General features: G+C 43.6%; 1 protein-coding gene across 2 annotated transcripts in view; it reads left to right on the top strand.

The window, feature by feature from the left end:
• The first annotated feature begins 915 nt into the window (after positions 1-915).
• The window catches only part of WDR48 (WD repeat domain 48), a 31,072-nt gene continuing 17,024 nt past the window's right edge, over positions 916-14,963 (top strand). The window contains exons 1-6 of one of the 2 annotated variants that reach the window (XM_081834316.1): positions 916-1,173; positions 10,118-10,258; positions 11,494-11,572; positions 12,344-12,426; positions 12,687-12,816; positions 13,795-13,883. In XM_081834316.1, the coding sequence (XP_081690442.1) occupies positions 1,126-1,173; positions 10,118-10,258; positions 11,494-11,572; positions 12,344-12,426; positions 12,687-12,816; positions 13,795-13,883 (570 nt within the window). In that variant the 5' untranslated portion in view covers positions 916-1,125. The remainder of the gene's footprint in view (positions 1,174-10,117; positions 10,259-11,493; positions 11,573-12,343; positions 12,427-12,686; positions 12,817-13,794; positions 13,884-14,963) is intronic. The other variant, XM_081834315.1, reaches the window with a different exon arrangement.

Genomic DNA, 14,963 nt, shown 5'->3' with positions numbered 1-14,963 from the left:
AAAATACAGGCCCTGATCAAAATATAAGCCTTGATAAAAATGCAGGCTATGATTAGATGCCTCACCCCCACGCCCCAATTTTAAACTGTCGGCAAAATGGATCCAGAACACTTTCATGGCCGGTTTGCGAAGCAGTGTACAATTAGCTATATTCTGTATCTATCCTGGGGTTTCTTTGAACTACTGTTTCGGTGCATTCTTCTCCAAACCAGCTTCAATCTAATCTGAGGGAAAAGAACGCGCTAGCTGTGTTTCTAATCAGTAATGTGTACACAGCCTTTTCACTCTAAAAGGTGACTTAATAATTGCTGCAATATTGATAATACAGTCAGCAAAGGGCAATAATCTTGGGGGGTTATTTTATGATGTCTTTGTGCTGACCTTTGGGTACTCAACTAATGAAAAGGTGAGGGAACTTCGATAACTTCAATTTAACTTTATTGTTAGGGGCGCTTGTATTGCCCCCCCTGAGGCATGGGGCTGGGCGATTAATACACCAAAATAAATACAAAACAAATTCCTTCCAGTAGCTACTGGAAGGAATTTGTTTTGTTTTGTTTTGACTATGGCAGACCAACACGGCTACCTATCTGTAGCCCTGCTGGTTCTGAGGTGAATCAATGCACCCAGCAACGTACAGGTGAATAACCATAACGTGTGGGCAACGTGGAACGGAATGTGATATGGGCAAACATGAGAAAGCCCGGGAAAGCCGAGCTCTGACTGAGGTACCACACAGCCGAACCTCGCGCCCTTTTATCATCTCGGTGGGGGTGGGGCAGAGAGAAGGAGCAGCGCGAGCGACGTTTCCAACTGTCACCTTCTCTCCCTACTGATTAGACCAGCCCCCGCAAATCTCGCGAGACCAAGTACCCCTCCTGCCTCGTCCCTCACAATAATGGCCGCCATGGCAACCGCGCAAGCCACGCCCCTTCCACTAACGTCCTTCGTCCCTTCCACTCCTGTGACTCGCCCCGCTGCCCGAGATTTGAAAGGGGTGCGGCTGCAGCAGCCGCAGCAGCAGCAGCAGGAGCCTCCTGAGGCGGGACTTCCGGAGCGCCTCCAGCCTCTCCTTTCCCTGTCCACCCCCTGCTCGGACGTGACGACAGAGTGTCAACATGCAAGATGGCGGCTCATCACCGACAGAACACGGCGGGGCGGCGGAAAGTGCAGGTGAAGGGAGTGAAGCGGTCCCGGTTGGAGGGGGAGGCTTGGCCGAAGGGCGGAGGAGGAGAGCGCGGGGGCCCCGCGGCCTCGCTGGAGGGAGAAAGGCCGGGGGAAACGGCGATAAAGGCGGGGGCCGGGATGAGGAAGGGGACGGGTTGGAGGAAGCGCGGGAAGAAGCCGGGTGGGGGAGGGATGAAGGGCGGAGCGGCCTCAGCTTGGGAAAGAGATTCTGGGAGCTAGAGAAATCGCCGCGAGACCCTGGCTTTCTCCTCCCCGTCCTCAGCTGCTGACGCTTTAACGGCGGGAGAGATCGGAAGAAGCTGCTTTAGGGACCCCCTTTGCGAAGTGGTCACCGTCTTGTCCCGCGCGTCGGAAATAACGAGATTGTGATGCTTTTGGCCTTTACCGCTCCAGGGCTCTGCCTGTGGGTCTTGTATTTCAGCGCCCGGTTTCCGCCACCTGCGCCCCCGGTGTTAAAAACACCAAAGCCCAAACACCTTCTCCACTCACCGTAGCGAATAGGTTTAGGGCCCGTGTGGGTGTGGTAGTTAGTGCTGGATCGATCCAAGGTCAGATCCTTACTTGGGCGTAGAAGTCACTGGGTGGCTTTGGGTCAGTCACTTGTGTCCCTGTCGAACCTGCCTCACAGGGTAGTTGTGACATAAAGTGGGGGTGAGTAGGAGCATGTACATGTCCCAGGGCTCCTTGGAGTAGAGGTGAAAGTTAAATGTTAATTAAACATTACATGAAGGTAGTGCTTTAATTGTGAGAGCATTGAAAAAGTGTGATCTTTACTGCTGACAGTTTGAGGCTACGGTTTGGAATTCTACCACTAATGTCTGCTATCTCCTTTTGAGTAGTGTTTATGTGTGTGTCTGTTCTCACTGTACTTTTTGGCCAAGATTGGTTCCTCAGAGATGACTTACAATTAAAATCTGCGCAGAGGGGAAATGTAGCTTCAGTTGTAGCTTGGGGAAAAGACTGTTGCTCAGTAGTGGTAGAGCATCTGGTGTTCATGCAAAAGATTCTGTGTTCATTTCCCACCATCTCCAGGTGGGACTGGGGAATGTTTAATGGGACTGGGGAAGACTCCTGTCTGAAATCCAGTCAGTTTGGACAATACCAAGTTAAATGGAAAAATAATGTGATTATTACTAGGCAGCTTCCTAAGTATATGTGTTGGGGATAATAGTCTAGGTTCTAGACACCTCTAGGTTCCAGACACCTCTGTAGCAGATGGAAACAGAGACTGGCTAATGTGGGCTGTGTGGGCCTTGTTGATGCACTCTGGCTAGACTTGTCATGTAAGGGGAACTTTGCTTGTTGAATTCTGAATGTTCTTCACAATGTTCTTCACAAAGAGTCTCAAGAATGTGGTTATGTACATAAAAATTGCTGGCAATGATCAGTTTCCGTGGTTTATTTTTCCACTCATCTGAGCTGCTTTTTATTCTAGGAGTTTGGAATAGAGGAAAAATTAAAAGTTAGTGTGAATAGATTTTTAAGCCCTACAAGGGGATTAAAAGGTATGTCCCACAGAGGAACTTATGGTCTGCAAATAAAAACATCTTGAAGATCCCAGGCCACAGAGAGGTTAGGCTGGCCTCAACTAGAGCCCAGGGCCTTTTCGGCCGCGGCTCCAATCTGGTGGAATGCTCTGTCACAAGAGACTAGGGCCCTGCGGGACTTGACATCTTTCCGCAGGGCCTGCAAGACAGAGCTGTTCCACCAGGCCTTTGGTCAGGGCGCAGCCTGACCCCCCTCCTCTGGCAATCTGCACAGAATTTTGCTTATTGGTTGCCATCAATTTGATTTTAATTAATTTTTATAATGAAATGTTTTTAGAATCGTTGGATTATTTTGATTGTTGTTAGCCGCCCTGAGCCCAGCTTCAGCTGGGGAGGGTGGGATATAAATAATAATAATATTATTATTATTATTAACAATGTTTCTATGACGATAATGTATCCCATATCTAAACTAACAATTTGAGTTGGGGGGGGGTTCTCCACAGACACCCTCAACTTATCTCTGTTCATATCTGTCAATTATTTCCTCATTATGGCTCAGTTTATTGAAAAGTTTATGTAGCAGACCCGTGTGGTGTGGTGTGGTGTGGTGTGGTGTAATGGTAATGGGCTAGGCTAGGATCAGGGAGAACTGGATTCAAATCCTTACTGCCATGCAGCACAATAGCTGATAACAATTGACCATGACTGGTTCAGTTTTCCATCATCCTTCCAACAACACAGTGACATCACAATATGGAATCCAGTTGCCTATATGACAATGAGTTTTTAGAAACTGAAATGCCTTGATATAGAAGGATGTGTTCCTTTGCCTCTTGCCTTTAAAAGCTGTCCAAGTTAATTTCCATCACCACATATTGTAGCAGCAAATTCCATAGTATGACTATGTGTTGTATCAATAAGTACTTCCCTTTGCCCATCCTTAATCTCTCACCATTCAGCTTTATTGGATGACCTCTGCTTCTATTATTATTATAATTATTCATTCACTTATACACCGTCCTATACCCGGATCTCTCAAGGCAGTTCACAAGACCACAACATATAAAATGTAACCAAAAGCAATAATCCAATAGCCCCCCCCCCCCAATACACACACACACTTAAAATAGGCATAGGATTCAAATCAGATCAACCGAAGGCCTGGTTAAAAAGGAACATTTTTGCCTGGCGCCTAAAGGTATATAATGAAGGCGCCAGGCGAACTTCCCTGGGGAGAACATTCCATAGACAGGGAGCCACTGCAGAGAAGGCCCATTCTAGTGTTGCTACCCTCTGGACCTCTTGAGGAGGAGGCACATGAAGGAGGGCCTCAGAAGATTATCTCAGGGACTGGGTAGGTTCATATGGGAAGAGGCGGTCCTTGAGGTATTACGGTCCTGAGCCATCCTGGTTCTAGTGTTATGACAGGAAGGGAAGAGTGAATTATTTATAAACCTCGATCTTTTTTTCTAAATGCAAAACTCGCCCCAGCATTGTAACCTCTTCTCCCAAAGCTTTTTAACATCCCTATGAAGCCATTGGGAGCAGTCATCAGGAGGTTTGGGTCACAGTGTCATCAATATACTGATGTCAGCTCTGCTTTTCCATTAAACCTGAGTCATGAGAGGTTGCACATAAGGAGATCAGCTAATGGAGCCCAGTTAGTTTTGCCATGACCTGATTATCATTGGCTGGTGGTAACATAAAGATGGGCTTTTTCACTGGTAGCAACTGTGTTTGTGGAATGCCCACACTGCTGAAATACAAGAGGCGCCATCAGTGTTGATATTCCACCAGCTCCTGAAAACGCACCTGTTTAGCCAAGCATTTCCCTGAATTTAATTGTGAATTTATTGTTTTAACTGTTTTTTAAATGTTTTAATTATGTTTCTAAACTGTTTTATTATTTATTTTAATTAAGGGTGTTTTAATAGCACTGTATATTTTAATAGTGCATTGATTTGATGGTTGTAAACCACTTCAAAGCCATTTTGGCATATAAGTAGTACATTAATTAATTATAATGCTGCAGCATTTTTGTTGCCCTTTTCTGCATTGTTTCTACCTCTATAAGTTCAGCTCCTGAATTGTACATACCATGCTAATTGTGATTAATAATAATAATAAATATTACTACTCTGCCCATCTGGCTGGGTTGCCCCAGCCACCCTGGGTGGCTTACAGCATATATAAAAACAGCTTTAAAAGTAGTTATGTTAGCCATTTTCCAGGCACTGAAGCCGTCTTAGGGACAGGTTGCATATTTTTGTTAAAAGATCAGCAGTTTTACATTTCAGCTCTTTAAGAACTCTCAGATGAACTCAATGATATCTTACTTTTTTATTTGTTGATAAAGCCTAGAATTTAATAATTGTCACTTCTATTCATCCCAGTTCTTTAAACTCTCTAAGAACATCAAATCAAGCATAGGTATCTGCCCTATACGTTCAGCTGTGAATACAGATGCAAATCATTTGGCTTCTCTGCAATCTCCTTCTATTTCAGCAAATCTTTAACTCCTTTGTTGTCTTTAACCAGCTGTGGACACACTTTGGACTGTATTCTGCTTTTGAAGTACTTAACATATTTTTTATTAATATTTTTAAACAACATAGTGAAATTCTTTAAAATTTCTTCTTGCATTGTGTTGTCAAAGTTTGCATTCCTATGAAAAATTGCAGGAGATATTCCTACTGTTTCCTTCCTTGTCTATACCACAGCACAAATGTTATAAATTCTTGCCTCTCTCCAGAACCATCTACACATGCTAGAGGAATAGAAGTAGTAGTGTGGCATTTGGAGTCTTTGGTCTTACTGTAGCCGTTTTTTGTAGTACTCTGGCAGACCTGATTACTAACCAAAGCTTTAGATAATACAGGAATGTATTTAAAATATCTTTCTCATAATCCTTAAATGAGCAGCTGACGTAAGGTCTCAATAATAAGAAAATTGCACATTACTGATGCATATTCTCAGCAGCAGCAATTTGCTACAATTCTCAGACACTTACGCTAAAGTAAATGGGGCTTAATGGCTTCTTTCCCTATTATGGAATACACCATTATAGTAGTAATTGTAACTATAAAACCTAATTGCTAAATCCATCAGCAAATTTTAGATTTTGGAAATTGCGTGAAATGGTTAAGATTTAGATCATTTGCATTTCCTTCAATAAGAGCCCATATGGCGTAGTGGTTAGAGTGTTGGACTAGGACCTGGAAGACAAGGTTCAAATCCCTGCTTGACCATAAAGCTGCCCTCTCTCAGCCTAACCTATGTCGCAAGGATAGAATGAGGAGGGGGAGAAGCATCTACATCACCTTGAGCTCCTTGGAGGAAAGGTGGAAAATAAATGTAGTAATAAATAAAATAGGAATTAAATAATGGTAACATAAGAAGAAGAAGAAGAAGAGTTTGGATTTGATATCCCGCCTTTCACACCCTTTAAGGAGTCTCAAAGCGGCTAACATTCTCCTTTCCCTTCCTCCCCCACAACAAACACTCTGTGAGGTGAGTGGGGCTGAGAGACTTCAAAGAAGTGTGACTAGCCCAAGGTCACCCAGCAGCTGCGTGTGGAGGAGCGGGGAATCGAACCCGGTTCACCAGATTATGAGTCCACCGCTCTTAACCACTACACCACACTGGCTTCACTGGCATACAGACCAAAAGGGCACATATCTTCAACTACTCCAAATGTTGTGATCAAAGCAAACCAATCCTTGTTGAGGACCTGCCTAATGACCCATGATCCTTTTTGTTTTGAAGTTTCTCAGCTTTGAGACAGGTTAACCTCGAGAGCAGGGGTGAGGAACCTTTCATGTGCCATACCATATTGCTTCAAAAGTAACTAATCTGTCAAAGGCTGCATGCTGGTCAGAGGTTGTGGCATTCATTTTTTTTCTCTTTCTGCCACCCCCTTTCTCCCATATTTTTGGGTGGCAAGGAGAGAGGGAAATTAAACAATCTGTATCATTATAAGTTATCTCAGAGTGGATAACAACAATTTAAAATACAAATAGAAGCCAACAAAGTGCAGTAGAAAATAGGCTGATGGGAGCAGGTTTTCCTTCCCTGCTGCAGTACCCATTACCTTCCATGAAGAAGGCATTTCCCAGTCATTCGAGGGGGAATAGGCAGTTGAGTTGAGACTTCAACCTCTCTCAAATTGCACTGCACCCACATGATGGAACCTGTGTTGCAGTTGCATAGCATGGTCATTCTTGCTGCTACTTATATTCCCAAACTGTTTCCTTTCAGAATTAGCAGTACTTGTGGGACGCGGGTGACGCTGTGAGTTAAACCACAGAGCCTAGGACTTGCCAATCAGAAGGTTGGCAGTTCGAATCCCTGCGGCGGGGTGAGCTCCCGTTGCTCAGTCCCTCTCCTGCCAACCTAGCAGTTTGAAAGCATGTCAAAGTGCTAGTAGATAAATAGGTACCGCTCCGGTGGGAAGGTAAACGGCGTTTCCGTGCGCTGCTCTGGTTCGCCAGAAGCGGCTGAGTCATGCTGGCCACATGACCCGGAAGCTGTACACCGGCTCCCTTGGCCAATAAAGCGAGATGAGCGCCGCAACCCCAGAGTCGGTCACGACTGGACCTAATGGTCAGGGGTCCCTTTGCCTTTGTCTTTGTGGGTGGTGAAGTGCCCTTTATAATATTAGTATTCTCTGTGTGGCTTCTTAACAACAATGGTCAACTGCAAATGGTAGACTAGGATTAATATCATTTATTGAATTAAATTGCCTACTGAATAACTGAAAAGGCTTTAGTGAACTGGCCCCAATGTATAGCCAACCTTTCTTCAGTCATGGAACTCAAAGTAGCATTCATGGGATTCCTACATGGTCTTCCATCCAGGTGTCACTCAGACCCACCCTGTTTTTGCTTGGGCAAGGTAGCTGCCTCATGTGCCTCCAGACCATGCTGTAGGAGGCCTTAGCTAACAATTGGTTCTTAAAACCAAGCCAAATGTCTGTCTAGACATTTCAGTTAACACAGTCTTGATGAATGTGCAGAAATGTCTGTTCTTCTTGATCCTTGCATACAGCTCTGGGCAACATTTGGTTAGATGGATTCTAGTAACAGATAATATTCTCATTGGGGATTGTTCACTTACCTGTCTGAGCCCCAAGCAAAAAACACTCATGAGTCATACTTCTTGTTGACCTATGCTACATAGAACCTAGATGCAGTTTTCTATTTGAGAATATCACTGTGAGCCCTTCTGTTCCGTGGTTCTCATACCCCTGTGTGGCTTTGCTTCCATGAAAGTTGAACTGAGAGGGACTCATCAAGATTCTGATGCATAGCATATTTTTTATTGCCTGTTCTCAAAGCTGAAAGGAGTAGAGTTTGCAATTCTTAATCCTGGATAACAATACAGTGGTACCTCGGGTTACAAGCGCTTCAGGTTACAGACTCTGCTAACCCAGAAACTTTGCTTCAGGATGAGAACAGAAATCGCGCGACGGCGGCAGTGGGACGCCCCATTAGGTAAAGTGGTACCTCAGGTTAAGAACAGTTTCAGGTCGAGAACGGACCTCCAGAACGAATTAAGTTCTTAACCCGAAGTACCACTGTAATCTGTTTTATATAGTGGTATGGAATACTTCAGGCATACGAATTGCAAAACTTAGTGTACAACTTTGTGTGAACGACACATTATATGTATCAGTACCATATGCTTGCAAAATGCCAAATCATCCTTTGAAATCTAACTCCTGCAGAGGTAAGCTGTTTTACTGCACAAAAGTGATAAATCATATAATTTTCCAGAGGGGAAAACACACAAGCATCTTTTGATGCTTGAAATCATTCTGTCATTGGGCTGAAATTAGTGCTCTTGACTCAATTTTGGGGGTTGATTATTCCTAATATTTGTAAGTAGTACATTCAGCATTCAAGTTGTAGACCTAACATATGAATGCTTAGTTTCTTGTGGAAAACAATGGGCTAGCTTTTGTAAGTGGAATTGTCACAGACTCATAGAATTGCAAAGATGGAAGGGACCCTAAGTGTCATCTAATGCAACCTCTTGCAATGTAGGAATCTCAACTAAAGTATCCATGACAGATGACCATCCAACCTCTGCTTAAAAACCTTCAGTGAAGAAGGTTCATTGAAGGATTACAACCTTCCGAGTTGTAATCCTCTATGCTTTAAGTTGGATGTAAGAACTGTTGAACTGGGTGAATCTTCTGAATAAAGGTGCATAAGATTCCACTTATCAATCTGCTTTTTATAAGCTGTTCTAAAGGTGTGTCTTAGTCTAATTATCACTGTTGTTGTACGCCAGGGGTGACAATAAGGTAGATCAGCATCTACTCTACTGGTTTGTCTGACCCTAGCAACAACAGAAAAAAATCTTCCTAAGCCAAAGGTTTTCAACTTTTTAGAGTCCATGGCTCCCTTGACCAACTACATTCTGGCAGCCTCTCACCCTTTTTCAAACACCCTTGTGGCATTTCCCCTCAGCCTTCTCTCTTTGGGAGTCCTCTGGGCAGCCGCAGCTGCCGCCTCTGGTCTCTGAACTGCCTCTCTCTGCCCCAAAGAGAGGTGCCTCCTCACACTGCCATACAGGGGTCTGGGAAGCACCCCCTGGCCAGCCCCAGAAGCACCATTTGCCTGGGGAGCTTGTAGCCGGGACTGCTGCAACAAACAGCTCTGCAAGCCTTTGGGAGGCAGAGAGGGCATCAGAGGAAGGAAAGAGGGACAGAGGCCAGGGGTGCCCTTGGCACCCCTGACTATCATCCAAGTGCCACAGCACACTGGTTGAAAACCACTGCTAAGATAGATTGCTGAAAAAGAAAGCTTCACAGGAAACCAGGTGTGGATATTTTTGTGAAAGGATTTGGGAGCTTAGTTCTGGGACTGCTTGCAAATTCCAGGACTCATCGTGGCCCTTAATTCTTTGCTTATATCCACTTGGCTAGTTCACTATTTTGCAGCTGGATCAAATTAATGGACCTTGGATTCTAATGAAAAGACATGGTAGATTCCACAAGCTTGAAGTCCACCCCCCTTGGTGTATGCAGTTCTCCCACGCTGAAGAGCTGAGCAGTGTGATAATATAGTAGTGCAAAACCAGTCAACATTTGCTAATGTGTAAATGTGTGTTCGTTGTTGTCAACTGCACATGCATTTTTCTTGCTCCATTATGTCATTTCCATAAATAATAGAAAGATGAGGAATAATCTTTCCTCCTTCTTCCAGCATTATTTAATGGACTTGGGGCAAAGGCGCTCTCTCTCTCTTTCTCTCTGTGTCTCCCGTTTCTCTAATATCTTAGTTGTTTGTGTATGGTGCACTGGATGTTGATGTGTTCCTGATGATGATTTTTTAAATTAATGGAAAGTTTTGTTGAAAATGAGTGGGCAAAACAAAATACTTCTATCTGAGGCTTCTTAATGCTTTAATTGGATTTCTGTCAACACATCTTAGGTCTCCTATGTAATTAGAGATGAGGTGGAGAAGTACAATCGAAATGGGGTAAATGCACTGCAGCTGGACCCAGCGCTAAACAGACTTTTTACAGCAGGCCGAGACTCCATCATCAGGATATGGAGCGTCAACCAGCACAAGGTAAACCAAACACAGAAGCTTTGCTTTAAATGTTAGATGCAGCCAATGAAGAGTATCTTACACGGTTAAAGGCCACTCTTGTGTTGTATCGGCAAAGACTGCAAATCATTCTTACCAAGTACATTAGCATCTTCAATTTTTTTAGACAAGAAAGCACAGTCACAATAACATTTGCCTAACTTGGTGTAAAACGAAATTCTCTTGTTTGTATTTATATACCGTATTTTTCGCTCTATAAGACGCACCAGACCATAAGACGCACCTAGTTTTTGGAGGAGGAAAACAAGAAAAAAAATATTCTTAATCTCAGAAGCCAGAACAGCAAGAGGGATCGCTGCTTTCGCTGTGCAGCTGTTCTGGCTTCTGGGATAGCTGCGCAGCCTGCATTCGCCTCATAAGACGCACACACATTTCCCCTTACTTTTTAGGAGAGAAAAAGTGACTCTTACAGAGCAAAAAATACGGTACCCCCTTTCAACCAATTTTGGCTCCCAAAGTGGCTTGCAACTAAAATTCTCAAAGTACAGGTACATTGACAAGTTTTCACTATTGCTGTCCTATTTCTGAAACTGGTTGAGTGACCCATTGCCTCACTCCTTACTTTCCTGTCATCTGCTGTGGTCTTACCAATCTCCTGGTACCTGCCTATTAGTGAGTTAGTCCAGTCCCATCCAGAAAGTGAAGAGACTGAAGGACTTGGGGAGGTGATGCTGGCTAATACTGAAAAGAGCAGTTTCCTTCAAATCCAAAAGGTCTTCTCATTCCCTGGAGTTTTAGCACATAGCTTTTAAAAATAATTAGAATGGTTTGTTGAGAGCTAAATTCTGGCTTCTTTCTTGAGCATCCTGAGTGAGATTCACTAACTCAATTATGCTGTTAAAATAATTGCTCTGACCGCCACCACCCTGTCAGAATGATTTTGTTTTTTGTTTAAGAATCTGGGATACAGTAATAACATACAAGCTATTTTCTATGCCTGAGCAAGAGAAAATGAAATGTTTGAAAGCAAATTTGTCAAATGATGAGTGATTTCTCTCTCCCCTCCCACTTCTGTAACTGAAATCTGGTGGTGACGCTAGACCATGTTAATTATTTTCCTTAATCTAGTAATCTTGGGATCAAAGTTATGGTTCATGGTTTGATTTAGTGTTTAATTGCTGCTCTTCTTTTGTATTTTAAATTTGAAATAAAAATTGACAGGAGCAAGGACTCACAATGGGTTTTTTTTATTCCAGCAAGACCCTTATATAGCATCTATGGAACATCATACAGACTGGGTGAATGATATTGTACTCTGCTGCAATGGCAAAACCTGTAAGTGCCTTTTAAAACACTAGATGATTCTTTTGAGTATATTGGTAAATCCTAATTTATATGGTGTTTTTCTGTGTTCTCAAAGACATGCACTGTCTTAGCAATCTTGCAACAACCTTGTGAAGTACCTTAGTAGGTTTGTGTGGCTATTCCCTCCCCCCCACAGGTGGAATAAATGAAGACAACGGACACAGAGTTTTAGGTTAATGGGCGAAAATGGCCACAACTTTGCCCTGACCTTAAGTGGCCCCTACGAAGGCCCGCCCCTGCCGCCAGCCGATTGGCTGGCGCCACAGGGTATGCTAATTGGGGGAATCCCTGTCCCTCGCGAGGCTGACGCCAGCCTCGCGAGAGCGAGTGTGGGCGGGGTCGTGATCCCACAACCCCCCCTCCTCCTGAAGATCGGAAGGGGCATTATAGTCTCCTGCTTTACAAAAGAACTTGAAGTACTGTAGTTTCCAAAAGCCGCTTATCACAAATATAGCAAAGTAAAACATTAATGATGAAATGGCAGAAATATCATAGGAAATTAATTAAAAATCAATAGGAAAATGCCCGGCACATGTTTAGCTGGCACCAGGTGCTATGATGGGAGGTGGTCTTGTGGGTCCCACCAGAGAGAGTTCCAGAGCTGTGAATATACCAGCTCTTGTATCATTTCATATAAGTTACTTGCTAGTAAATGCAAATTCTAGTTCTTGAAGGATGGACAGATTCTCTTTGCTACTTCCCGCAGAAACATAACCTGTTGTAACTTTTTTTCCTTCGTAGTGATATCTGCTTCATCCGATACTACTGTTAAAGTATGGAATGCGCATAAGGGATTTTGCATGTCAACACTAAGGACCCACAAGGTAACAGGAAGCATAGAAATGCCATAAATAATAAGTACCGTATTTCTCCGTGTATAACACTAGGTTTTCCCCCCCTAATAATGACAAAAATTAGGGGGCGTCTTATACACAGATAGTGCCGAGGCCATTTTCTTAAATCTGAGTCCCCCAAAATTGGGGGCGTCTTATAGAGGGGGAAATACGGTAATCACTGTGATTGTCAGATCAGGAGTGCCAGTGTTCTAAAGTGCCTTTTTGTCATATCCATTTGCTTATTTTAGGATTATGTGAAAGCCTTGGCGTATGCAAAAGATAAAGAGCTGGTGGCATCTGCTGGGCTGGACAGACAGATATTCCTCTGGGATGTAAATACGCTAACAGCACTGACTGCCTCAAATAACACTGTCACAAGTAAGTACCCAGAGGATTTAAGCTTATGCTGATCTGTGCAAAGCATTTTTTTACTGACATGGAGGGGGGGTGGATATTTTGTAACCCCACAACTTTCTGGAGCAATAGTTCACTGCTGAAACAAAATTGCTAGAGTAAGCCTTAACAGGCAGTTAGAAATGACATCAGTCAGCGTTCAAAGGTCAGTTTTTAAACTTAACAATATCAGTTAAGTGATATAAAAGGATATGGTCTGAAGACACGTGAGGTGAAGCTAAGTGGGTCTGGTCAGTACCTGGATGGGTGACTGCTAGGAATGGCATGTATTCCACCCTGGGTCCCAGAATGCAGGAAAGATGAGATATAAATAGAAGGAAGTAAATAAAATGCAAGTCAGTGTTTCCATTAATGACAGGGACACTAGCTGGACCCATATATTCCTGGAACCTAGACAGAAGTTGCCTACAATGGTTCTGGCTGTAGAAACACAGTCTTCATGGGCTTCTGTTTGAGTAAATGCCCGGCCACCTGAGAGTGGGTGGGGTGGGGAAGTTTGTAACAATGTCAAATACACTTGTTTCAGTGTGTCGTGGTGTCTGTCAGCCATTTACTTATATGGGAGAAAATCAAGTTCTCTGTTGGGATCTTAGTGTTCCCACTGGGGTAAAGGTACAAACTTGTCGCTCTCAGATATCTTACCATGTGTGATGAGAATTGACTTTTTAAAACGTTTACCTCAAATTACAGCCCTTAATATACTTTGCTTCTGTAGTATGGTGAAAACACATTGCAGAGGGTATTGCATTGCTCTAACAGCAGCCCAATAGAGCATTTAGTGCAACCATTATAAAGAGAGGAAATGATGGGCTGAAAAATGTATGGTGGCAGCAAAATGTAAATTCTTAATGACGAACACTACTTAAATTGGTTACTCCAAGTTCTTGCTCATTCTTGGTCTGAAATACTCATCCAATATGATGTTTGATTTGTTTTCTATAGCTTCTTCCCTCAGTGGGAACAAAGATTCTATCTACAGTCTTGCCATGAATCAGATGGGAACAGTCATTGTATCAGGGTCCACTGAAAAGGTAAGCAAGACACAAACACAGACACACTGGTTTGGTGAAAAGATTGCACACAACTTCTATATAAATTTCAAATCTTTCAGTGTTCCAGTGTCTGAACAGGAATATCTGTCCTGAACAATTATTTTATTAAACATTCCCATACTCTGGGAAGACTGCACTTGATGTTGTTAGGCAGACATTTTGTCTAATTCAACAGGATACGTATTGGAGCTGGAGGGTTTATAATACAGCCTTACCCCACTAAGCTGCTGGAGAAGTTGATCCCATATGCTGGTGCTGAAGTGCCTGCACTTGGTCCTCTTCCTTCTGAAAGTCTTCCTCCAATATAATGGGCTGAGGGGAGTTTAGTAGTTACAGTACAATTGTTATCCCTACACACACACACAACAAAACATGTTTGTGGATATCTTTGGGAGAAGAAAAGGCTAAGGAGTAAATTCTACACAAATCCGGAACAGAGTCCCTAAGGTGGTGGGACGCACCTTGTACACCTTCTGGCAACCCCTGCAGCCAATCTTGTGCCAAATGTATTGCTCTGCTTTCCTTTGGACCACATCAGCCAGGCCAAGAGGGGTCTCTTGTCATCTGGGCAGCCCAGGACCTCCAGACACACTGCCCAGGCTTGCCCCCCGGGAAGGTCACTTCAGTGCTGCTAACGCAACAGTTTGACTTCATTACCGGAAGAGCACTCCATTGTCTCTCGAAACAGACGGATGCCAACGTTGTACATGTACGTGCACATAAACACCCACAGAATAGTAGTCATTTAGAAACTATTGAGGATGACATCTTGCTGACCCCTTCTGCCTCCAGTTAATGATAGGAAACCTTTTTCTGCTATAGGATTCCATTCCATTGTGGGAGAGCTTCTGGGGGCCTCATGCCAGTGAGGCCAAAGTGTGCAGATCATTGATGTGACTCTTACCTATGGACAGTACAGTGGTACCTCGGGTTACATACGCTTCAGGTTACATACGCTTCAGGTCACAGACTCCGCTAACCCAGAAATAGTGCTTCAGGTTAAGAACTTTGCTTCAGGATGAGAACAGAAATCGTGCTCCAGCTGCGCAGCGGCAGCAG

This window comes from Podarcis erhardii (genome assembly GCF_964252035.2).
Source record: "Podarcis erhardii genome assembly, chromosome: 12".
Classification (NCBI taxonomy): domain Eukaryota; kingdom Metazoa; phylum Chordata; class Lepidosauria; order Squamata; family Lacertidae; genus Podarcis; species Podarcis erhardii.
The sequence above is the reverse complement of the archived record's forward strand: the minus strand, read 5'-3'. Positions and strand labels throughout refer to the sequence as shown.